The sequence below is a fragment of the Frieseomelitta varia genome, unplaced genomic scaffold (genome assembly GCF_011392965.1).
Source record: "Frieseomelitta varia isolate USP_RPSP 00005682 unplaced genomic scaffold, Fvar_1.2 scaffold_870, whole genome shotgun sequence".
NCBI classification, from domain to species: domain Eukaryota; kingdom Metazoa; phylum Arthropoda; class Insecta; order Hymenoptera; family Apidae; genus Frieseomelitta; species Frieseomelitta varia.
In genome coordinates, this window is record NW_025110668.1 from 55,463 (window position 1) to 79,477 (window position 24,015).

At 52.3% G+C, this 24,015-nt stretch overlaps 1 protein-coding gene across 6 annotated transcripts in view; it reads left to right on the plus strand.

The window, feature by feature from the left end:
• LOC122536754 (protein Wnt-6-like) overlaps window positions 1–17,021 on the plus strand; it is a 62,051-nt gene extending 45,030 nt beyond the window's left edge. For 5 of the 6 annotated variants that reach the window (XM_043669389.1, XM_043669391.1, XM_043669393.1 and 2 more), the window contains 4 exons: window positions 5,153–5,373; window positions 15,678–15,797; window positions 15,890–16,089; window positions 16,190–17,021. In XM_043669389.1, coding sequence (XP_043525324.1) covers window positions 5,153–5,373; window positions 15,678–15,797; window positions 15,890–16,089; window positions 16,190–16,651 — 1,003 coding nt within the window. In that variant the 3' untranslated portion in view covers window positions 16,652–17,021. Of the gene's footprint in view, window positions 1–4,214; window positions 5,043–5,152; window positions 5,374–15,677; window positions 15,798–15,889; window positions 16,090–16,189 lie in introns of those variants that run through there. The other variant, XM_043669392.1, reaches the window with a different exon arrangement.
• The last annotated feature ends 6,994 nt before the right edge of the window (window positions 17,022–24,015 follow it).

A 24,015-nucleotide genomic window follows, 5' to 3' on the forward strand; every position in this document is an offset into this window, starting at 1 on the left:
CACCCGCTGCGCGCTGCAACTGCAACTGCAACTTGCACGCACGCCTGTGTCGTAAACCGCGGCTCCCAGTGGATGTTTGCTCCCGATATTTCGGCCGTATTTCGGTCAGCCTCCGCTCGTAATGCTTATTTTCGTCGCGGACGCTCCTCCGTGTTTCGCCGGAGGATTAGTAGATATATCCTCTTGCGGCTCGGTTTGTCTATTTGCGGCCGTAAAAGCTCGACCTTTTCGTTCGAGGTGGCGGCGGAGGAGGCGGAGGTGGGATGCGCGTGGTGCCAACGTAAACACGGAAAATTCGTGCCCCTTCCGCGAAACGTGGCATCCTGCGCTCCGTTTCCGTTTACAGTCAGACGCTTACGGTATCCCTGATATATCCCTGTCGCGAAAGCCGCGAAACACCGGCGGCGTGTGTAAGAACCGAGAAAGAGGCGCCCGAGGACGTAACGTTTTGTCTCTTGTCCAGGGTCAGTTTCGATTCACGGTACGTCGGCGAAGCGATAAATTTAGTCCTCAACTTCCTCGAGCGCGACATCTCGATCCACCGAGACTCGCGGAGGACAGAAATAATTTTCGTCCGGCCCTCTGATTTATCGTCTAACGTACAACACTGCCGAGATACTGCGGTGGACCGCGAAACATTCGCGCGCAAAACAAACTCCACGCTGGGTTCGTCTGGTCTGTTTGCCAGGCTCGTTCGACTATTAATTCTAGTCTCTCTTCCTCCTCCGTATAAATAACGAACAAATCTCGCGTCTCGTTCGATCTCGTTGGAACGTTCAACAGTTGGGGAAAAACGTTCAGCTCGTGGTTGCAATTGTCGCGCTTTCCGATAGTAGTTGGACAACTTCGCGTAAACGAGCGTTAACGACAATTACGCGCCAGTCCATCGCCTCCGCGATTAATTACACGTACGTGTCACAATCGCGCCAACCGTGTCCTCCCCTTTTTCCTTCTCCTCGTTCGAAGACGGAGAATCGTCGTCTCTTCGAATTGTCGGAGATTTATTCGACCACCAGGCGAAACGCAAGGCGTTTCATTTAACTTGGTTAATGGCGAACGCGCGTTCAGACGACGTAACGAGCGATTAGTTTAAAGCGCTGCCTCCACCGGACGGTACTTAACGTACATACGTCGGGGACGATAAAAGTTAGGGGGGGGGGGGGACAGGCCGGCCGAGGTAGTTAACGTGGTTGAAACGCGTGTCCCGTACAAGCAAAAGCAGCGGATCGATTTTCGTGGAATGTTTGGACGGGGGCGTAGCCGCGTTTCCCGACGATAGACGTTCCTCTCCGGCGGAAGAATTTTGAAATTGTTTCGACGGCGTGCGCACGACGTAGCCGTACTATGCACGGAATTTTAAGACCCCCGCGTTTATCCGAGCCTACTCTAATTTTATTAGCCCCCTGCCGATTCGATCGGGTTTCATTAAGCCGCGTGCCTCGAATAATTTGTTAAGCGCGTGCACGCTTTAGCCCGGAGTCGAGCGATCGTACGAGATCGTACGCGGAAACGGAAGGCGTTGCGATCACGCGGGGATTTTCTTTCTCCTCTCTTTGGGACCGATCGAGTGGCTCGGCAGTCGCGCCACGAATTCCGCCGGGCGTTCTTGGGAAACGACGTCTTGCTCTAAACGCAGCCTAGACTCGGTCGCGCGCTAACCCCTGCCACCAATTTGTTCGAGCATTCCTCGGGTCAGTTCAGAACCGGCCTGCCTTTTCTACGTACGCCAAGGATTTACTTGGTTTCCCTCCGGATTTCCAACTTTTCTTCCGCGTTCTTTCTTCTATTCTTAGCGTTGGCTTATCTGTATCCGCGCGATACACGCGCTTTGCAGTTGGTATCGACTTTGAAATCGAAACGAGCAACGAGACCGTACGCGTTTCGATCCACTTGGGCGGATGGAACGATCATGGTACCGCGGTGGTCTCTTTGCTCGGCCTCTCGTTCTTCACGTATTCCATGGTTGCGCCGCGTTGTGTCCCGTGTCTCTGCCGCGTCGCCGAGCAATAAAACGATGATTTAGATTAAGTGCCCGTATTTAGTCGACACAAGCCCAAGTCTGTCGTGACTTTCCACTTCCATTTTGCCGTGCTTTTTCTTCCTCGTGTTTCCCCCTTTCGTACATTCTGTTGCTCGTTGCTGTCTCGTCGCATCCCTGGACAGACAGATTCCTCCGGTGGTCGCGCGATAGGAAACCCAAACGAATGGAAAGGAAGGAGCAATGGATCTCGCGCTGCTCGATCAGATTACCCTACTCTCGATGTCCTTGGAGGCGAGGTTCCCAACTTCCGTCGTGTTTTCTTCCTATCCTCGAGGGTCTCGTTCGAAACGGTGAGAGATATTCGAAGAATTCGCCGGTGGACCCAGCGACCGTTCTTCTTCTGCTGGTTCTCCTCCTCCTCCTCCTCCTCCTGCGTCGTACCGTTCCTTCTTCTTCTTCTTCTTCTTCTTCTTCTTCTTCTTCTTCTTCTTCTTCTTCTTCTCGAACTGCTTTCGGCAGCCGAGGAACGGATCCGTTCTCTTTTTCTGGTACTCTCTCTATCGAGAGTGGTTCTCTCCCTTTTCGACTCTCTCTCATTCTCTCTCTCTCTCTCTCTCTATTTGACCGCATACAAACACCGACGAGTGGAGACTGAGGCCAGAGCAACGTTGCTCTCTCGTCACTGTCTATCCGAGCAGACAGCGTGGAGCTGCCTGCGAGCAAAGTGAGTGCGTCTAATGAGGCAATAAATAAGTCGACCGCCCTAACCGGCCTCTCCACGCTTTTCGTTCGCAACGACGTGTCCATCCTCCGGTTCTTTTCTTGCCTCCGCGTACATGAGGACAACCCCTTCTCCCGGTCTAGCCCGGATCTCCAACCCTTTCCACCTTGAGTCTTCTTCTGCTAGCGACAGACTCTTCCATATCTTCTCTCGACTTTCTCTCTCTCTTTCTCTCTCTCTTTCTCTCTCTCTCTCTTTCTCTGTGTATTTCTTTCTTTTCATCGCGTCGCATCGCCTCGAATATCGTGCTCATCCACCGCCAAAGAGCGATCGGTGTCGCGGGAACAAGTTACGCGGAAGTACCGGTCGCTCGGTTCTTGACCACGCCAATTCCTCCAAACTGACCAAAGTACACCCGATATTAATAGCCCGGCACCTCGAAGCCGACCGATATCCGCTCGTCAAACGACGGCGATGCGTTTCCATTAATAACGTCGTAACGTTATTCGCGCAACGGGGAGGAGATGTATCGACAGACCACGATCTTCACGTTTATTTGACTTGCGGAGGTTAGCTACGCAGTCGTTAACGAACCAGCGCAAATACTCTTTGGCCGCGATCCTTTGAACTGTAAATGTCAGGACAGTGTCACGCAGCGGGGTCTCTCTCTCTCTCTCTCTCTCTCTCTCTCTCTTTCTCCTCTCTTCTCCACCTGGTCGCGACATCTCGCCGACAGCGAAGGAAAATTCTCAAACGAACACACCGATGTTTTTCCACCGCGGCGAAACGTCGGTGAAATTACAACACACGCGCGTCGAGCATCGGCGTGCAACGCTTCGCGCTTCGTTCCTCTCGAACGAAGGAACACTCGAGCCGGGGCGTTATTGGTTATTTTTAGCGACACGCGTAAGAGTTGGTTCCTCGTTTGTCAGCGCGACGATAAGACGTCGTTTGACGGACGCGCGTCATCGAGAAATCGTGTCGCAACGTTTCGCCTCTTCTCGGAATGTCAGTCGTTTGTAGTCCGTGTCGGCCGTCTATTACACGACGCGCGACGCTACGAACGAATCGCGCGAGCCTTTGTCGCATTCCCCGCGAGCATTCGCGATTGTCGGCAGATTCCGGGAAATCGCGAGTCGAGCCGCGATTCCTCTTGATAAGGGCGCGACGTGGATTTATTTCGAAATGAGCGAGATTCGCGAAACGTTCCATGGAAGATCGCGCCAACGCGCTCGGGGGAGAAGTTGGAACGAACCGCGGTCCGTTATGGGGTTATCGAGGACGAACATCGAGCAAGAATATCGAGCAGGCGAATGAAGTTCTTGCGCGTTGTACCCTGGCAGCGGGTCCGATCGTCCCGCGAGACGTAACATGAGCCATATTTTGCTCGCGAACGAGAGCAACGTTTAGCTTTTTTTTTTCTCCTCGGGGAAGGCGGATCGCGGGTCGCGACTGAGTCTCTTTTTTTCTTTTCCTTTTTCCTCTCTCTCTCTCTCTATCTCTTTCTCTCTCTCTTTCTCTCCGTCTCCGATCCCTCCTCTCGTGAACGCGTTTCGACCGTCTCCGGTTCGCGAGTTTCTCGAGAATTCTTGTCCGCGCATCGAACGTTCTTGTCCCCGCTGGTTACAGCCTCGTCGTCCGCGAAGCTGGAATCCTCGCCCAAATGACGATGTCACCGGTGCACGACTGTCCGCCTGTATTACCTACGTAGCTCGTGGTTCTTTTTTACTCGTGGTTCGTGCGGAACGAAAAGCAGAAGCATCGCTGGCCGCGCCGGCGACGTACACGGGCGCGAGCAACCGTCCTTAACGGAATTATTGCCATTAAGGTCGTTGCATTCCCGAGAGGCCGTCGTGTACGCGCCCCGGCATCCTACCGACGCAGAACTAATGATCTTAATTAACGTTTCGTAACGAAGGTCGCTCGGACTGTGTCCTCCCCGTTGCCTGCTGCTCCCCTCCCGTCTCTCCACACACTCTCTCGCGTCCGTTTCCCTTCGTTTCTCGTTCTTTTCTTCCCAGTTTCTCCTCCCCTTCTCCGCTCTTCTTTCCTCAATTTTTTTATACCCAGCTCCGTGGTCTCGTCGTCTCTCCGTGCTTGCTCCTCTTCTTTCTGGTCCCGAAGGAGAGGACTCGCGGTTCCCACTGTGCGTAGGATAACTCTTCCTCGCGATACTCCTCCGTCCGCTTTTCTTTTTGCCTCCGCGTTCGCGTTCGTCCTCTCCGTTTCTGGATTGTTCTTCGCTCGCGGTCCCCGTAGACCGCGCTCTGTCGATCTGCTAGCTCGCCACGACGAGCACACAATGGACGGATCGGAGATTTAATTATCGTGATGGCTACGGCTACGTTTTATTTTCCTCCCCTCGTGTACGTACTTTGGTACGACGCGCGAAAAAAATGGACGCGTCGGTCTGCTCTCGCTCGACTGATCGATGTTTCGCTTGTTCGCAGGACCGTTGGAAATCAGGTGGTGATGGACCCGATGCTCATCTGCAAGAAGACTAGAAGACTGAAGGGCAAGATGGCGGACATCTGTCGGAAGGAACCCTCGTTGCTGAAGGAGATCGCGAAGGGCGTCCAAGTCGGAACCAAAGAGTGTCAGTACCAGTTTCGTAATCGCAGATGGAACTGCACCACCATGAGAAGATCGCTGCGAAAAATTTTGCTACGTGGTAAGTCGATCGATATATTTTTCTCTCTGCGCGAGATCGAAGTCGAAGAGGGACGATACACGCGCACGGAGGCAGATTACACGCTCCCTTTCAGACCTGCGTTCCCCCATTCGTCACGATTAAACGCCGATGACTAAACAACGTCCTTCCACCTTCGACTCGAGACGAACGCTGTCGATGCTCTCGAACACGCGCCATTACTTTCGAATTAACCTCGATGAGGCCATCGCGAAGCGAGGGAAAGCCGCCCGAACGAGCGGTTTTTGTCGACCCGATTGCGCGATAGTCGATTCCATTAATCACGGAAATTATTCACGCGCGACTCGGAATTGTCACGGTGAACGTTCGTGCTTCTTCTCTCGAAATCCGTGACCACTCGAGGTGGTTCGTTCGTTCCTCGACTTGATGCTCATTTCTTGGAGTAAGAATTTTCTTGCTCGCCTCGTGAAACTTGGCCTCGCGTTATCGCGAAGATGCGCGATCGATGAGGAAAGGGGTATGTTATTCTTATTAAATAATTAGGCAAAGGAGTAATCAACAATATCTAATATATTTGCAAAAGCACGTCTTGTTACATCTGTGTTCTCTTCACTTCTAACTTATGCGACTATATTGAACCGTTGGCTCCTTAAAGGGAACATTCTACAAAAATAAAACAGTGAAAGTAATAAAAGTAAAAAATAATAAAAGTTCGCTCAGCTATTGTTTTCTATCATATCGATACAGTTTTACAGTTACTATCTATTCTAACAGAGTATATATTCTGGTCGGGATTGCGTTGCCGGATTCCGAGGCATTTCGGTAACCGACGAGAGATACGGCGTGCGAAATTAAACGTGGATGGGGGCAGGCAGCCCCGGCTCGAGCCTGGCATCGTCTGTCCGAAGAAAAATTCTCACGCGATTGAGTTGGCGTGCGCATTCGAGACGAGACGAGAGGCGAGCGAACCTGTCCGCGTGGCTCGTTTAGTTACCCGTCCGATGTATTAATTCCGGGTGATCGAGCACGACAACTAAATCGAAGACAGCCGATGTCCAATAGGCCGAAACTGCTCTCTAGGCCGCGCTATCAGATCGGTACCTTTTGGTAGCCTGACAGATTGACGCTGTTCGTCGGATATTAGTGGCAATATGTTCCCTTAATTGAAGGCTTCATTGCCAGCCATTCGAGACCGCGGTCTTCGACGATCATTCCAGATCCTCTTCCAGTATCTTTCTCTCTCTTTCTTCCCTCCCGTCCTCGTCCCTCCCTCTTCCCTCCCTCCGATCCGAGAGATTACACGATCGATCGTATCGATCGTGATTCGTAGCTGACTGAATGCGATTCGTCGGTGGGTACGAGCGGTACGAAATATCGGACACGTGGATTCCAGAGCGGACGATCGATGATCGAATTATATCCGACACTGTCGGCGATGCCTGAGACAATCAGGGGGGAGACGCTCGCCCTCCTCCCCTCCCTCCCTCCCTCCCTCCCTCCCGAGATTCCCGAGATACGACGGATATATACCGTTTTATACTCGACTCGCTTGGCGCTCGGCCGGTCCGACGCGAAACCCACCGGACAACAGGTTAATTAACTCTCCACCAGCGATATTTGCTGCGCGCGATGTTCTTGCCACGAGATGGAATTCGCTAAATCGAGTTTCGATACCGCACACGGAGTCCACGTTAATATCTGGAGGGAACTGCCGCGTGGTCGACGACGACGATAGCGGAGGGAACCAGCGAGAATCCACCAGAAAGGCATCTAATTTGCGTTTCAGCTGGGCAGGCTTACGAGCTTGCCTCACTCCGTAAGAAAAAAGAAAAAAAAGAAAAAAAAAAACGACGTAAAAAAGACAAAATACGCGTCGTAAATACGACAAAGTCCGATCGCATTATGCCTCGTCCACGAATCGTAAACCCGCAACGGCCGAATGAACAATTAACGAGGCTTTCGCCGCGGGTCTTTGACTCCTTTACTTGCGAAATTCGCGATCGTTCGATCGTTGCAGTTGACCAGTGGCCGGATCACCGGTTTACGGGACACGTGTTTACGAGCGTGTAGTGAACCACCGGGGTTTTCCATGGAGTTGGCAGCCAACGAAAATGAAAGGTCGGGCGAGGGAAGGTCTGGGGAACGGCAGGTACATAAACCCTGGCTGCCGGGTGCGTCATTGAACGGTGCGGATCGATGACAGGAGCGGCGATGTGTTAACTGCTCGTTTCGGGTGACAATCCTCGACGATCGTCATTTATCTGCGACCCCGGGCGAGGACAGCTCGCCCTGGGAAGTCTACCACGGAAGAAATATACGACTTTTTGGCCCACCCTCGACGCGTCGTGCGCGCGCTTCTGTCACGACGACAATGTGCTTTTTGCACTCGGGGGGGCGGTGGGGTGGTGAAAAGATGCACCCGTGTTCCTCTTTGTACGAATCTGCATTGATATTGTTATTACACGTTCTGTGTTTTCTTCGAAAATATCTTCAATTTGTTAGAAGTATAGCCGCATCTCTGCTCTGAAAGATCCACTGATATTTGGCAAACCATATTCGTTCTTTTCTTATTTGTACCGATGAGTATGCGTGTGAGGCCATCGCGTAACCATTCAGTTGATCGCCACTCATTCAGTCCATGTTAGAGCGTTGTAAAATAAACACGTACCTAAACTATTTGTGAATAATATATATACACTAAATGTTTAATACTATATATAAATAGATTAAAAGGATTTATTTAATACTCTGCAACCAACATTATTAAACAGGATCAAAAGTCGAGAAGATCGCTGATAGTCTTTGACCTTTTTTCCACGCAATTGCGAAAAATGTGTGTACGTATATCCGGAGGGGGGAAAGGAAAAGCGATCGTGATGGGAGGTCGACTTGTAATTAGTTGAACTGGGTGTCGATGCCGGAGAAAGAAAGAAAAAGAATGAGAGAGAGAGAGAGAGAGAGAGAGAGAGCAATTCGTGGGAGCAGTATCATCGAACGGTCGGTTTATCCGTGGATTCTGGACGAGGAGAGAGAGAAAGAGAGAGAAGGACATCGAAGCGAGGGAAAATTCCTAACGGGCAAACACGCATAGGGAAAAAGCGGAGGACGAAGGCACGCTACCGGCGGCGCCTATCTTAATTCCCGATTGACGTTTATTTATCTGGCGACGTTTAATTTTTATGGGCGCGATCTGGCCGATAGGTTCAGCCGTCGCAGGTAGCTCCCGCTGTGTGGTCCGAGCGGAGAAGAGATCCGGAGGATTGGACTGGTAGAACATTCGTGGACGAGCAGCACCTCTTAATTGAGGGGTGCCGCGTGTCGCGATAAGAGGAACACGGGCGTCAAAAACCCGTGGAAAGAGCTACCAAGGGGAAAGGAAAGAGGAGGAAGGAATTTATTGTGTTGCCACGGCCGCGTCCGCGCGTCGGTATACGAAGGCAGGGATTCACCTTGTGGACTACGATCGCTGGATCCTCGTCTCGATACCGTGTGCCCCTGTCTCGACCAAATTAAGAGAGTGGTTTTCTTCGTTCACCGGGATTCCGTCGAGTATTACCCGGCAACGGTGGAAACGGCCTCTCTCTAAAAGCGGCCTCCTCGAAGCAACAAATTGCTCTTTCTTCTCGAACGATCGGAGAAGGCGGAGCCCCCCGGTGCACGGACGATTTTATTCGATCGTTCGAGATTTAAAAAGCCCGTTGGAAACGGATGAACGCACCGTACTCTACCCTCGTCCGATTCGTGGAATTTTCCCGCGCGCGCCGATGGATGGAAATTCGGATAATGTTCGACTGTTGGGAAATTGCGACGGAGGATCGGCCATCTGGAGGATCAGTTTTCACCGGGCGCATTGCACGCCTCGATATACATACGCACGTACACGAAGACCGGAGATCGTATATTCCATTACCTCGGGCATTCTTTTCGTAGATCGTTTCTCGGCTCTAACGAAGATGCTCACCTTGGCGCGTTAATAAACTCGAGCCACGAGTCGCCCGATTATTCCATCCTCCGTTCGATCCTCCTCCTTGTCCTCGCAACGGTAATTATCGCGTTCTATTTTGGTTTGGCAAGAATACGGAGATTTCTGGTCGACGAGCGAACGATTACGCGGGCAACCTGTTTGCAGATCGAACATACCATTCGATCGACGTACCTCGAGCTTTTCTCTCCTTTTTTAACCCAACTGTCCGTTAACCAAAACGATCTTCAGGCGTGCCTTACAGAACGCGTCGAATCGCCTGGCGAGTAACACGGAGAGAGAGCTGCTAGGCCGTTCTAGCTGCTTTCTCTGGAAAAAAAGAGCGAGTGTTTGCGACAGAGCGACGAGACGAAACGAGACGGAACGGAACGGAACGGAACGGAACGGAACGGAACGGAAAGGGACGATAATGAGCGAGCTAAAAGCGATTTAGCGCCACGGCGCTAAGTGTTTTGTCGCCTTGCGAACTCGGTGCTAACTAATGCGGTTCGCAGAGGACGCAGACCGCGTCCCTCCTCTCTCGCCTCTTACCTTTACCGATTCGGACACTCGTAAGGTTTGCCAGCGCGTTTCGCTACGCGTACTCTTTCGAGCCACTGCCACACACGTCGACGCTGGTCCCTCGTTTATTAACATTAGCTTTTCCCGATCCCTTCGGGACGGGCTCCGTCCATTTAGAAACTTTCGCACGAACGTTTCGAGAAATTTTTCGAAGACGATTTTTATCCGTCGTGTCCCTTGTGTGTGTGTGTGTGTGGGTGGGCAAAGCGTTGCAAAGGCAAAGTCGAAAATTCAGTCGTCGTCGTTCCGCGCTGTTTGGCGAATCGTAATTGACACGCGGTGGAGTGAAACGGGTGGTCCGAAGCGGAGACCATTTTTTACGCGTTATTCATGGTCTTCGAACGGTGAGATGATGTGGCGGCGCAGCGAGCACCCTCGCCGCAGGAAACGACAATGCACGAGCCATGAGCACCGATTATCGAGGAAGCGTATCTTCCAGATGAAAAGGGAAAACCCGATTTTTCTCGCTTCTAGTGCGGCCGAGTCGCCCAGGGTGGAAATTGTCCGTAACTAAAGAGACGCCTTTAGATATCGACTGACAACCGGAACAGTACTCTTTTTTCCCTCCCTCGTCATTCTAGATTCTTTTTCTCGTTCTCGACGTTTCCTCGAGAATTGTTCCTTCGCCGTTTACCAGCCGCGAGGAACGTCGAACCTCCCGCTGGAAGCCGGACGTGCCACAAAAAATCGTGACAAAATACCATCGAGACACGCGTTTCGCTGTCAATTTTCCTCGCGAAACGAGGGATCGAAATTTGTTTCGTCGGCGAGGCAGTCGACTAAGCGAGATTAATAACGAAGTCCGTGGGTACTTGTTCGTGGGACTGTACACAGAGGGAGGAAGAGGCGAAGGAGACACGAGAAGACACGAGGAGGCCGGTATCTCCCACAAAGGGGCTGACAATAGCAAACAGTTTAATGTCCCGTGCGTTTATTGTATCTCGGCTACCGTATCGTGGCTTTAACTCGGGATCGGTAGCCCGAGGAGAAAGGGTGAAAGGCGGCGTACCAGAGGAAGACGCGAGATCGCGGGAAGGAGAAGGAGATCGGAACACCGGGACAGATCTGTTATTCCGTTGGACTCTGCCCGTTCGCCGGTGACATTTGAATGCTCGGTCGATTTTACATTGGCCAAGGGAACACCGAGAGAGAGAGAAAGAGAGAAAGAGAGAGGGAGGAAGAAGAGTCGACCAGAGAAAACGAGAACTTATCCGTACGCTCTGTACGCACAGGGCTGTTTGGTTTCTGTCACAGTTCTGAAACGCGTGTCGCTTTTCCACGCATGATGCTCGGTCTGTGTGTGTCTTCCCTCGGACCGAGAGAGAGAAGAAAGAAAGAGAGAGAAAGAGAGTAAGGACGGATAGACGATTCGCCTCGTAATTACCGCGGTATCTCCGATGTTCGTTCGTTCGGCTGGCGAAGTAGCAGCAGTTCGCTGGACGACGGGTGTCGTCGTGGCCAGAGCCGCGTGGAAAGAGCGAGAACGGAGAAGCCGGAGAGGGAGAGAAATTCCAGCGAGAGAGGAGAATCCAGGCGGTGATACGAGCGCGAGCGCGAGCTCAAAAATTCCACGGAATCTCGGGAAAAGGCGAGTGGCTGTTGCCGCAATTGGTCATTGGGCGATTTTTGCCGGCATTCATGCGTCCGTTCTCGCTGTATTTATTGGAAAGGTTTCTCTCGTAGGATCTGCTTGTACACGAGGGTTAACTAAACGCCGTGAGCCGTGCCTCTTTTCTCATTCGATATTCTCCTCTTTATTTACGAGCGCTTCCCGCGATTTATCTTCTCCCCTTCGTCCTTCCCCCCTCCTCCTCCGTCTTCGTTCTCCTTTTCGCTGGCGATCGGCGAGCTCGCGCCGCGGCAACCGCTCGCGCTTTTACGCTCCTCGTAATCGCGGCATCGTCCGCAATTAGAGCGGACTCGATGAAAACGCGCGGAGGGTATCCGGCGCGTATCCGGTTCAGCGAGACCGATTCGATTCAAAACAGCTGGATCCGAATCGAAGGGAAGGCGGGCAAACGTTCGACTTACGCGCGCCGTCCTGGCGAAACAAATCACTCGACCGGCGAGACCGATCGATGGTATTCAGCCGCGTCGATCCTCAGCGTCCGCGACATAATTTCTACAATGGCTGCGCGTCGTGCACCGTCTCGAATCACATACTTGCGTGATCACATATCGGTCGTCGATTGATCGCGACGCCTCGATTTTTGTCGAATCGGTTCCATCGAATCGTTCGCCCTTGGTTTGCAAAAATCGAACCTCATCGAATTTTCAAATCCCCTTGGTATCATTCGCATTGCGGTATCTCACCCTGAGCGTTGCCGCGAGGACGTTCGACGCGTCCGTTTAAGGCAAGAGCCGAGATTCGTCGGTCGGTTGCGTTTCATTGCGTGACCCGCGGACAAGAGTTACGCGCGTCCCGTTAAGCGAGCGGCGTCGCAAAAAAGGACAGCGGCGCGGCGGCAGCCTCGCTCGCTTATAAATACTGCGCGGATGAATCCTCGTCACCTTATACAATCGACGAGCGAACGGATCGCGAATCGAGCGGAGGACGATGACGAACGATGCCAACGGAGATTCCACGTTCCAACGCTCATCTCCAACGGCGACTAACGACGAGCTCGGCAGCGAAACGCTTCGCGAGTAAACGCGAAAATCAGAAGTGACGCAAGAATAAGACGCAAGAGTTGGGGGCGAGGAAGAAAGACGACTGTGCAGCGGGACAGGGAGGAAGAAGAAGAAGAAGAAGAAGAAGAAGAAGAAGAAAAAGAAGACGACCACTCGCAATTAAACACGGCGTAAGTCTCGCTCGGAGGATAATGCCCGGGAATGTTGATAATTGGCTGAGCCGTCGGAGCGACCCGAGACGATGGGCGCTCCGTGCACCTGGCAGCGGAGTACTGCAAGATCATCGGCTCGCGATCCCTCGTGTCTAATTGATTCCAAGTGATTTATATTACCTGCTGCTCCTCTCCGCCTCGAACATTCCCGGCCCTCCACGCCACGCTCTTTTACCTTTTCTTCGACCACGAACGTCGTCGCTGGCCAAGCGATCGAGCCGCGAAGACGCGTAGAGACGCCGGTAGGTACCAATAACTTGGTCGTACGCACGACTCGCGCGAGATCCGGAAGAGCCGGAAAGATTCGGCCATCGGGAAGGTTTTCTGACCATCGTGTAAAAGGATGGCGAAGGAAAAGGGAAAAGAAAAAATGAAAGAGAGGAAGGGTAGGGCGAAGAGCGAGAGTGGAGGAATCGCGATCGAGCGAACGACTGGGCGAGCAAACGGGTACGAGGCGAAAGGCAGGAGCCAGCCAGAGCCTTTCGCTCTCGAACCTCGATATCAGATCGCTCGTATAAAACTATCGTATCGTTTAAATACGCACTGAAAGGTGAGGCGATGCATCGGAAGATACGCGGGCGGTGGCAGCCTGCCCCTCTCGGGTTGCGTCTTCTCGTTCCGTTCGTTCCGTTCGTTCCGTTCGTTCCGTTCGTTCGTTCGTCCGTCCGTCCGTCCGTCCGTCCGTCGGTTCGTCCGTCCGCGTGTCGATCCGCGCCGAAGATACCCGGTTGGAATCCATGGGAACCACGGCGAACCGAGCTTAACGCGTATAACCCCTTCCCAAGCTCGCGCGCAGACCACAGCCAGAGAGACCATCCGCCGCGAGCCACGTCTCTCCCTTTTCTTTCCCTCTCTGGAAGCTCTCCTTCTGGCCAGCCCAGCAATCGTTTCCTCTTCTCTCGCGTTTTCTTCCCAATCGTCCACCTCTCGGCGAGATTTCGAGGCTCGATCCTTCGGCGGTGTGTGCGTCGCCGCGCGGCATTAGTATTCGCGACTGGTTTTCGCTTAAACGTTCGAAAAGGATAATTGCCTCGCGGCGCGGAAACGCTTCGGCTCCGATTCGATCGCCGCTGCTGGATCGGCCTCGAACGATCGCCGACAGATACGCGCTCCCGATACTTTTGATGGGGAGCGGCGCGTTGGCCGCGCGACTGCACGCGAGCAACCAGGCAAGCGCAGTCGCGCGCCCGCGCCTCCAAAGGAACCGGTAATTGGACTCGCATTCCGCCTTCCGATTATAAGTTAATCCGCTAACGGGCCAACCGGCACTCGCGAGATTCCATCGAGGTTCCGCTCGCGCAAATTTCCATCCCTTCGATCGCGAAAGACCCACGCTGCATAGGTTTCTCCTCTCTCGAGTGTCGTCGATCGGAAACATACGTAGAAATATACGGATAGAAGTGAGAGAGTGAATCGGAACGAGTGAGAGAGAGTGAGAGAGAGGGGTGAGGGATAGCAGGGTTCTCTGGACACGCGGAAATAAAGAAAGGGTTCTTGGGAGGATTTGCAAAACCCGGATGCTCGGACAGGTGAGAGACAATGGGTGACAGGGAGCCGTTGGACGGAGGCGGTGGTAATCTGCCGTTTTGAAAAGGGGTGGAACCTCCGGCGTGCATTGTCCGTCTAATGATGGAGTGGAAACGTGACAGGTTGAAACCGAATACACACGCCACCGAGAGATCCGACGTCCTGGTTCTCTCCCGCTTGGCTCTTGGTTCTCTCGTCGTCCGTTCCACTTCGGAACGTCGAGCCTGTCGCGACGAACCTCGTCATTCTCGCGATCCTTCCACTTCGAGGACGCGCGCCCTTTTTCTCCTCGAGAGAATTCCGATCTTCCGTACGGTTCCAGATCGAGAATTCAGACCGTTGAGTCTCTCTCTCTCTCTCTCTCTCTCTCTGCGCCTCGTTCTTTCCGATCCTGCGTCGTCGCCGAACGTCGAATCCGTTTCCGCCCATTCAGCGGTTCACTCCGATTAATCGACTTATCTCCCCTTCGCGATTACCTCGGTTCGGGGTAATCCGATTTCTTTCCTTCGAGTCGGCGTCTCTGATCCAGAGGGATCGCGTCGGGTCAGATACAGCGAGGAGCAAAATTGAGTCAATAACAAAAATTTTTAAGAAAAATATTTTTTTATTGTTAAATACAGTATAAAAGCATGAAAACTTTTAAGATAAGGTTTCTTCCTGGCTGAACAAATTAAAACACATAGAATCAATTTTGCACCAGAATTCTTTCATAGTCAGATTTACAAGCTCTATCATATCTTAATATTTTGTCCATAAGCCATTTGCTTAGATAATAGCTCTGATACGTCTTGGCACACTTTCAAACACTCTTGAGCAGAAATCAGGCATTTGATTCCATTGTTCTATAACACGAGCATGTAATTCCAGTACTGAGCTAGGAGGAGATTTGTATGCGTCTTGAATTTTCTTTTTCGATATATTCCATAGATTCTCAATGGGGTTTAGATCGAGGCTTTGTGCAGGCCAATCTAAGATCGAAAATGCCTGAGTAGTCAGCCAATTAGTTACGCTTTTCGCTGTATGTTTCATGTTGAAAAACGGGCATCTCTTGCATACAATTTGACAAATGTTCTTTATACATGTATTGATTCACAATCCCTTCAATTTTGCGCAATGGGCCAATACCATCTCTCGTCATACACCTCCACATCATACATATGTATGCACATGCCTACATATGTATATATAACCTTAACGTATATAAAACCTTACTTATATAAAAATCAAAAAATAGCTTCAGTTTCCTTAAACTAGAAATAAAGAATCAGATTTATTTTCATATTTTTATACTTTATTTAACAGTAAAAAATGTTTTTGTTATTGACTGAATTTTGCTCCTTACTGTATCTCGAGGCTTCTCGAGGGTAATGAAACTTGCCCGATCGATTGCAAATTCGTGCCGATGTTCGCAGATACCAGGGAGACGGGCTTCGTGAACGCCATCACCGCGGCCGGTGTGACTTACGCAGTGACGAGAGCCTGCACCATGGGACATCTCGTCGAATGCTCGTGCGACAAGATGACGTCGAAAGGTAAGCAACGGACGAACTTGCATGCATCCTCCCCCGAAAAAAGGTGGTTCACCGTAAGAGAGACTCAATGTCGAACGACGCGAATTGCGCAGGCAATCGGCTGGACAAGCTGACCCGTACTGTCGAGATGGAGAAGAGCCTGCCGAACGAGGGTGACTGGGAGTGGGGCGGTTGCGGCGACAACGTGAAGTTCGGATTCAAGAAGTCGCGGGACTTCATGGACGCCCCTTATCGCAAGCGCAGTGACATCAAGACGCTGGTGAAGCTGCACAACAACAACGCCGGTCGATTGGTAGGCGGATGTTTTATCCACGGTTATTTTATCCGAAGATTCCCGCGATTTCACTTTGCGCCGCCACTTTGTATGTATGTATGTGTATCTATATGTGCAGGCCATCAGGGACTATATGAGCACGGAGTGCAAGTGCCACGGGCTCTCGGGCTCGTGCACGGTCCGTACCTGCTGGCGGAAAATGCCGGCGTTTCGCGACGTCGGGAACAGGCTGAAAGAGTCGTTCGACGGCGCGGCGAAGGTGATACCGAGCAACGACGGGCACAGCTTCATCACGGAGGGGCCGACGATCAAGCCGCCGGACAGATTCGATCTGATTTACAGCGAGGACTCACCGGACTTTTGCAAGCCGAACAGAAAAACGGGCTCGCTGGGCACGCAGGGACGACGTTGCAACTCCACCAGCCAGGGTGTCGACGGATGCGAGCTGCTCTGCTGCGGCCGAGGCTACGACACCAGGGTCGTCAAGGAGAAGATCAGCTGCGAATGTAGGTTCCGATGGTGCTGCGAGGTCACTTGCAACACCTGCCTGGTTAAGAAAACGGTCAACACTTGTCGCTAACGCGAGCCGGCTGTCCGCCGACAGTATTTCGAATAGACGTTTGTAATATACGTTTGTCGCGCCGTCGGATTGTTCGGGCGCGAGGGTTCCAGTCACGAAGAATTAGTCGTAAATATGTCTTTCGAAGCTTTCCAAGTATCTCCCTAGCTGTTCGTTCCCGAGCGTTCTCGCGTCGCTTTTCTCGCTTGTGTCCGCCACCTTTCAATCTCTCCCATTCCCTGTTCTTTCTTCTTTTTTCTTTTTTCTTTTTTTTTTGTCTCCTTGCGCTTACGCGTTCTCCGCATCTTCTGTACATAATGAGACTGAACGAAGGGCGAAGAGTTTATAGTGCAGCGTGAAATGCGAATAAAAACGTGTATCCCCGACCGAATTCTCGTTCGTTACTCTCGTTACACACACACACACACACAAACCGCAACCACGTCGATCGACAGCAAACGTTTCTACGACAACAGCAAAGTACTATGGAGATCCAGCGACGCAGAGGCGCAGCTTTCCACCGAGGTAAGTCGAGATATTTCACGATCTGTGTAAAAATGCGAGACAATAGACACGCCGTGGCCATGTAAAAACGTTTGAACCGCGTGCTCGCGGCGGTAAGTCGTGAACGCCGGAGGCCCGGCCAGACGGCGAGGGAAATCGGCGAAACGTCGGGACGTTAGGAGGCCTCATATATTATCGCGTCGTGTAGAACACGGGCTTTTAGCTGTAATTCGACCTTGTACACGGGAGAGGTCGTGCAAGCAATAAACAACCGGTGTCTACATCTCCTATAAAATAGTTTTACGACCAGACTGAAGAGAGGAATTTCGCATAACCATAAAGTCGGGAAGGAGGCTGCTCGCGCCGTATCGCGACACGCTCGCCACGTTTCGGGGCGATAGCGGAAGCCATAAACTCCGTGAGGAGAGATCTTTCTCTCCCCCTTGACAGGCAGCTCGTCTCGTCCGTTCGATGGACGTGAAAATTAACGCGTCCGTCGTTGTATCGCGCGGGACGACTGGGACCACGGGTCTTTTTATTATTATAAAATTTACACTCACGTACGAATTACAACCCTTGCCGAAAGCGAGAGAAAACCAACGAAACTGTACGGTCGAGAAAGCAGGAGGAACGTCGGCCGGACGCAAACGAGGCGAAGGATGAACGGAAGGGTTGAACGAGGACGAGAGAGAAGGAGAGAAAGAGGGTAAGAGCCTCCAGGCTGAGAAAACTCGTTGGCACTAAGTTAAGTAAAAAATTTCGAATCGCGCTTACACCCTCCAATTTAATACGTGACGCGGCAGACAGAAAGAGAGAGAGAAAGAGAGAGAGAGAGAGAGAGAGAGAGAGAGAAGAACGGCGAGAAGAGGCCGCGTAAAGGTCTCTTAATAGAGAGGTCGACCTCTGGAGGGTAGGAAGGTGGTGAGCTGCAATTAGCCCCACCAGACCGCACCGGCCGGGCCGTCTCGGCTCGATTAGCCCATGGCCAGGAGATTGGTCTGCTTTGAGCCGACTGGGTGGTCCAACCGGGGTAATTTTCGGCTGCCGTCGACGTTCCCCTTCGAGGGAAAAATGGCCCCCTGAAATTGGTGCTGGAGTTACCGCGCGTGTACCGCGTGCCGCTGATCCTTACCCGCTGCTCACCGCGCCCGGAACGCGCCATCTTTACTCTCGCCATTCCTCTGACGTGACACGGCCCTGGGAGATCCTCAGGCTGTAATTCAATTTCGCTCGGACATCCGTCCGGTTGTTATTCGCTAATGAAAACATCGCCGTCGCGTTGTCCACTTCACATCGGACGCTCGATTTTTAGCGATTGTCGCGTATTATCGCGCGTTATTTCCAACGATTGCGCTCGTCTCTGTTGCTCGACGTACTTTCGGCGCGAACATGCAACGTGAAGTACCGCGAAAGCTCGTAAAGACGGAAACGAAGGGAAAATGACGGAACGACCGAACGGGCGCTAGCTTGTCCGAGTGAGGCTGACCGGGCGAGCGAACGGAACTCTCCCACGAAGAACGATCGTTCGGCACCGTTCTTGGAACGATTAGACGCGGAACAATGGGGTCCGCGGAACGCACGTGGGTCGTGACGCGCGACAAAACCGCAAAACGCGACCGTGATTAATCGTCCTGCTCGCCTTCCCGAGAGGGAGAATCGAGAGTGCCGTGCGCCGGCAACGCGCCGTCGCTTGTTCTCCTCTTTTCCTTCTCTTCTCTTCTCTCTGTCGTCGCTCCAGTCTCGTCGAGGTCCTGCCATTTCGCGCGCTCGCGTCTCTCCTCGTTCTCCTCGTTTTAATTCCGAAGAAAGCGACGACATTAAGACCATAGCGTTCGTCGACTCGTTTTTCTACCAACGCTGAACAAGCGGTCGAACGAATCGAAAAGGATAATGCAAGATCGGAAGGAAGAGAGAGAGAGAGAGAGAGAGAGAGAGAGAGAGAGAGAGAGAGAGAGAGAAAATGGAAGCAGGTTCTGGTACGCGTTAGACTGGTGCAAGTTGCAAGTGTACAGGGGCAAGACACGGAGGCGCCGGAGGTGGTCGGTCGTTCGAGTCGGCCGAGCTGCTCCGACGCCAATATTAATTAAACGATCCCATAAGCGCCTAACAAACTGGCTGTACGTTAGGTGGTTTATTGGGGTCCCCGAGCAGGACGTTAAAATGTTCCAATCTTAATTAGGTAGGTGTTTACAGGAGGATAATTCCACGGGCTTTAAGCCGGTGCACCGTTTACCGTTTCTACCGGACTCGGGCCACCGGCCGCGACGACTCTCCTCTTCTCTCACCACTTTCCTCGGGATTATTCCTTCCAAAGATATTTCTAGTCTGCCTCTCGCGCGCGCGCTCTTTTTTCACCAGCCAGCAGCTCTCGAAGGACGAAGGAACCCGCGTCGCGCGAGGTAGGCGGAGGAGGTCGTTGAAATCTTTACCGTTCCTCCAGCTTCTCGGAATTTCTTCGATCTCCCCTCCGCCCCCCTGGACATACTGGTCTTGCGTAATTAGCCACCCCTCCTCCACCTTCGTCTCGAATAAGGGAGCGATCGTCGAAGCACATTGAAGGAAGAAGTCGGCAATTTTCATTCGGAACGCGCACCGGATGTGCGACGTTTCGTCGTCCTTGCGCTCCACATCCTCGTCGTTCGTCGTTCGGTGGTACGACTGCTCGCGTTGCTCGATTTTCGTCGGAAGAGCTTGGAAGCACGGAGCTCGCCTCGGTCTGCGCCTCGGACCAGCCAATTCGCGTCGATTCGTGAAACATTTAGAAGCGGTTAGCGGTTCGACGTGCACCATCGGTCTTCCGCGTTCCTCCGAGAAACGAGCTTCGCCTCGCGTTTCCTTTCTCCCCTTCCACCGTAGTGCGGCAGTCGTTCGACGTTGTCCTTTGCTCGTATCGTTTCGTATCGTTGAAACGAAAGCGGGGAAATTGCGGCCCGCGGCCAGCTCGCGATGCTTATCGCGCCGGTTCGACGCGCGGCCGTTGCGATTCGATTCGCCCAGCGGATTCAAGCGAATCGCGGAAAATCGGTTAAGCCGAGCGAATAGTTTCGGCGGATAGAGTCGCGCCAGAACTGGTGGAATGGGTGGAAATTACCGTCGCGAGAGGAACTCGTAATTCTCCCTGGGCCGGAGCGTGCGCTCCGCACCGTGTCGTAATTATCGATCGCATAATATCGCGGAATTTATACGACGGGGTTTTTCCTCCGCGCGCAGGAATTTCGCTTTATCGGCGTAGCGCTATCGCCGTGGCTACCTGGCTGAGCTCGTTTCGAACCCGCAGGAAAGCCACGTTCGTACGTTCCCTTCTCTCGATAACAGAGATTGCGATTTTGGATGTAATTTATGCACACACACACACACACACGCACGCACGTTCCTTTATATATTTACATATATTTTTCAATATAATCTGTGGATACACATCTTTCAGTTCAGGAATTTCCCGAATGCGACACGCGAACGATAGAAAGGCAGAACCAATGCTTCTTCATTGAATCGGTATCTTATTTAACTTTAATTCTCATTTATTAACGGGTATGATAGTTAAAAAGAGAGAAACAATATTCGATATAATACTTGAATGACAACAACAATAATTAGAACAGCATGTGCAACATTCAATATTGAAATCAGGACTGAAACGGGCAGAGAGAAAGATTGATTCTTTAAATCGAACAAGTCCGTTATTGGCAATTATTGCGTTCAGCGATCGATCCACGAAACCTCGTGACGGGATTAGTTCAAACAAACGGAGAACGCCTTTCGGCGAAACTTTTCCGATCGGCAGAAAATCGTCGGGAAAGAAGCGAAGAAGTGCACGAGCAAAGAAGGGGAAGAAGGGGGATGGAGCGGGACGATGCAGGGACCAGAGGCAGAGCGGCAGCAGGACGATAAATATCTTTGTGAGGTCGCGTTTGCGAGCACACGACATTGTGGGCAATGGTCGTAAAGCGACGTGTTGCCGAGCCCTCTCGCGCGGCCCTCGGCTCTCTCTCCCTTCTTGGCCGAGCTCCAGCTCTCTGTTCCCGATGCCAGATTATACGCGCTGGACCGTGGCACCGACAACTTCATCCGCGGGGCGCCTCTGATTTATCCTTATTAATAAAACTTTAAAGTGCTGTTAACATGTGCCGGAGGGTGGCGGTGACGGCGAGCGCGCCACAGAAACCGAGCGAGAGAGACCGGCCGGGAGGTTCGGACGACCAGCTGCGACCACGAAACAGGAAGGTTCGGCCCACGACCGAGCAAGTATTGCGCTTCCTCCGAAACTTTGTACGCGCCAAAAATTTCATCGCAGTTCCCCTTCAATTCCTCTCTTTCTCAATGTCACACGTTCGAGCGTTGTCTCATTAAACGAAATTATCATTGCGAAAGTTTCGACGAGCGATGACAAGGACAGAATTCTTCGTGAAGTTGTTTACTCTGGAGTTGTTTCATCCATGAGACGAATCCTTGTTTGCGAGGCTCAGTCGAGAGGTTACGAAAACTGTGACACGGTGGAGGAAGATGAGAGAAGGATCGGCGAAAAGCAAGGAAACCGAGGTTCGAAACGGTCGAAAGTTTCTCGGGCAAGGTGGAGCACGCACGGGCGCACAGCGGGGAGCTCGGGACTGCGAGAATCGTGGCTCGCGGGACAAGGGGGCGGGAGGAGCCGAGCAGCTCCTCGACGAGATATCAGGCATTATTAAAAGTACATAAACACCGCGAGGTAAAACGCGAGTTATGACCGTGGCTGGCTGTGAATTAAGATGGGGTGACGACGGAGCGATGAGCGCACGACGTAAAATGAGTCGTCGTCGGACTTGCACCTCGCTGTCGCCTAGCCACCCCCTCCCCCAATTTCCTCTTCGCGTCCCTTTCCCTTTCGCGGGTGTGTATCTGTTTACGCGATAATCGCTTTTATCCGAAGAAAACAAACTTCGGGGTAAAGGAAACGAGGATTATTTGCTTGGGTCTTATTTGCTTGGCCTTTCGGGGAAACAGGTACATCAGGTACAAGAGAAAGAGAGACGCGTCATCTTCTGTCTCGTTGACGAGAACTGAAGATGGTGATCGCCAAGAGTCGAACTGAAACAGCGGGAATATCGCGATCGATGGCTTTCTCTCTTACGTAAACAGAGCGTGCTACAAAAATCAAGCTGATCGGACGATCAACGGGTCGCCTTTCGTTTTCTCTTCGAAGCATCAGTTCGTTTAATTCGGAGCGTACGCGAGTAATTCCAATTTTTAAACGCCGATTTTAACGTTATTATTCACAGTAATAAAATTTTAGAATAGATACTGAACGAAAGAAGCTTCGTTTGCATCTCTCTCTGTCGAGGGCGTCTTCTCCGCGCTCCGAACCCTTGCCGGTTATCAGCAACCGAGCGACAAATCAGATCGCGGCAGTGTTGCGGAAGCTCGGACGAGCGGCTGGATTCGCAAAGGCGAACGAAGAGGGCACACAGACGCGTGCACACGCCGTAGCAACGAGGAGCGTAACCGTGCGTCGAAAGATGGGATCGTGATTCGCGAGACGCGCCGATCGACTGGCCGATCGATGAAAGGAGACGCGAAACGGATCGACGAGAAGTAACGAGACTCGACGTCTGCGAGTTTTCGGGGCAGCGGGATACGGGACATGCCAGATGCCCTAATGAAGCCGTTTTCGTGGACGAAGCCACCCGTTGTCCCGTGGGTGGGAGCGAGAATCGTTCCCTTATCGCGAACGGTCGATCTGAGATCGACGTTTATCCTACTTCGTGTATCCACGTACGATCCACCGGTCCGAACTACGAACGTAATTCACGATCTCCCGCCGTTCTCGTCCACTCGGACCTCCTCGATCGTTCCCGATGCCCTGCCGTGCCTACGATTTCGATCTCTCGTTTTTCGATCGCGATCGATCGACGTTTCGAGAAAATTGCGTAGGTATTTGCGGAAAACCGGGATACCAGAGAAGACACCGCTGGCCGGCGTCGTTGTTTAGCGTTGAATAGCGAGCCATTTTTCTTGGTACGAAGCCGGCGGTCGGTTATGAAAATCCAGGACAGAGCGACTGCGTCTCGCGTGCTTGTCCCTCTGGGTTTCGGCTCATGTCGCGCGTCCACCCACGATCCGGGAGGATATGGATGCGAGCAGTTAGTCGGGGGGACGAGCTGCGACGCGGTTGAATCATCGCGAGCACGGTGGTGTTCGAAATCGCGAATCGTTTCCAGTCTCCGTGTCCCTTTCCTCCGGAATCATGCGTTGCGTCCGATCTGTCGGACAACGCGAAGAGATGAAAAAAAAAAAAAGAGAAGAAGATAGATGGCGATAGATAGGACAGTGACGCGCAGGTGCGTTTTGGCCCAGTGCTGAGTCTAGCAGACTAGAGACCGTTTATTGCGTTACGATCTCTCCGTGAAAACGGTCCCTCCTCCGAACGCGTCGGTCCCATCTCATAAACGGCTCCGTTTTACGATCCCAACGGTGATTTTCGTTGCACTCTTTTTGCCGGTTGCTCGCTGCCTGAAAGCTTATCTACCGGTGGCCAATACGAGCCGAACGGGCAAGGGGCTGTTCTCTATTTTTTTCTCTCTTTTTTTCTCTTTTTTCCCTCTCTCGCTCTTTCCCGATGGAACACCTACCGCGATAATTACGTGACATTTTGTTTTGCGACCGCAGGGGATTTTTTCCTCGCCTCCGTGTTCCGACCACTCTCGCGCGTCTCTTCGAAACGCCAAACGTCCTCGCCTCTCCGCTCGACGCTCTGCTTTTCCCTCTCTGTCGCACTTGAGCGTCACGCTGCGCTTCACTCCGTTGTCCGCCCGTTTTTAATTTCGGCCATTACCTTTAAATTATCCGGGCCGCCGGTTCGTCGAGTAGCCTAATTTTTATCGTCGCCGCTTGGAGGAGAAAAAAAG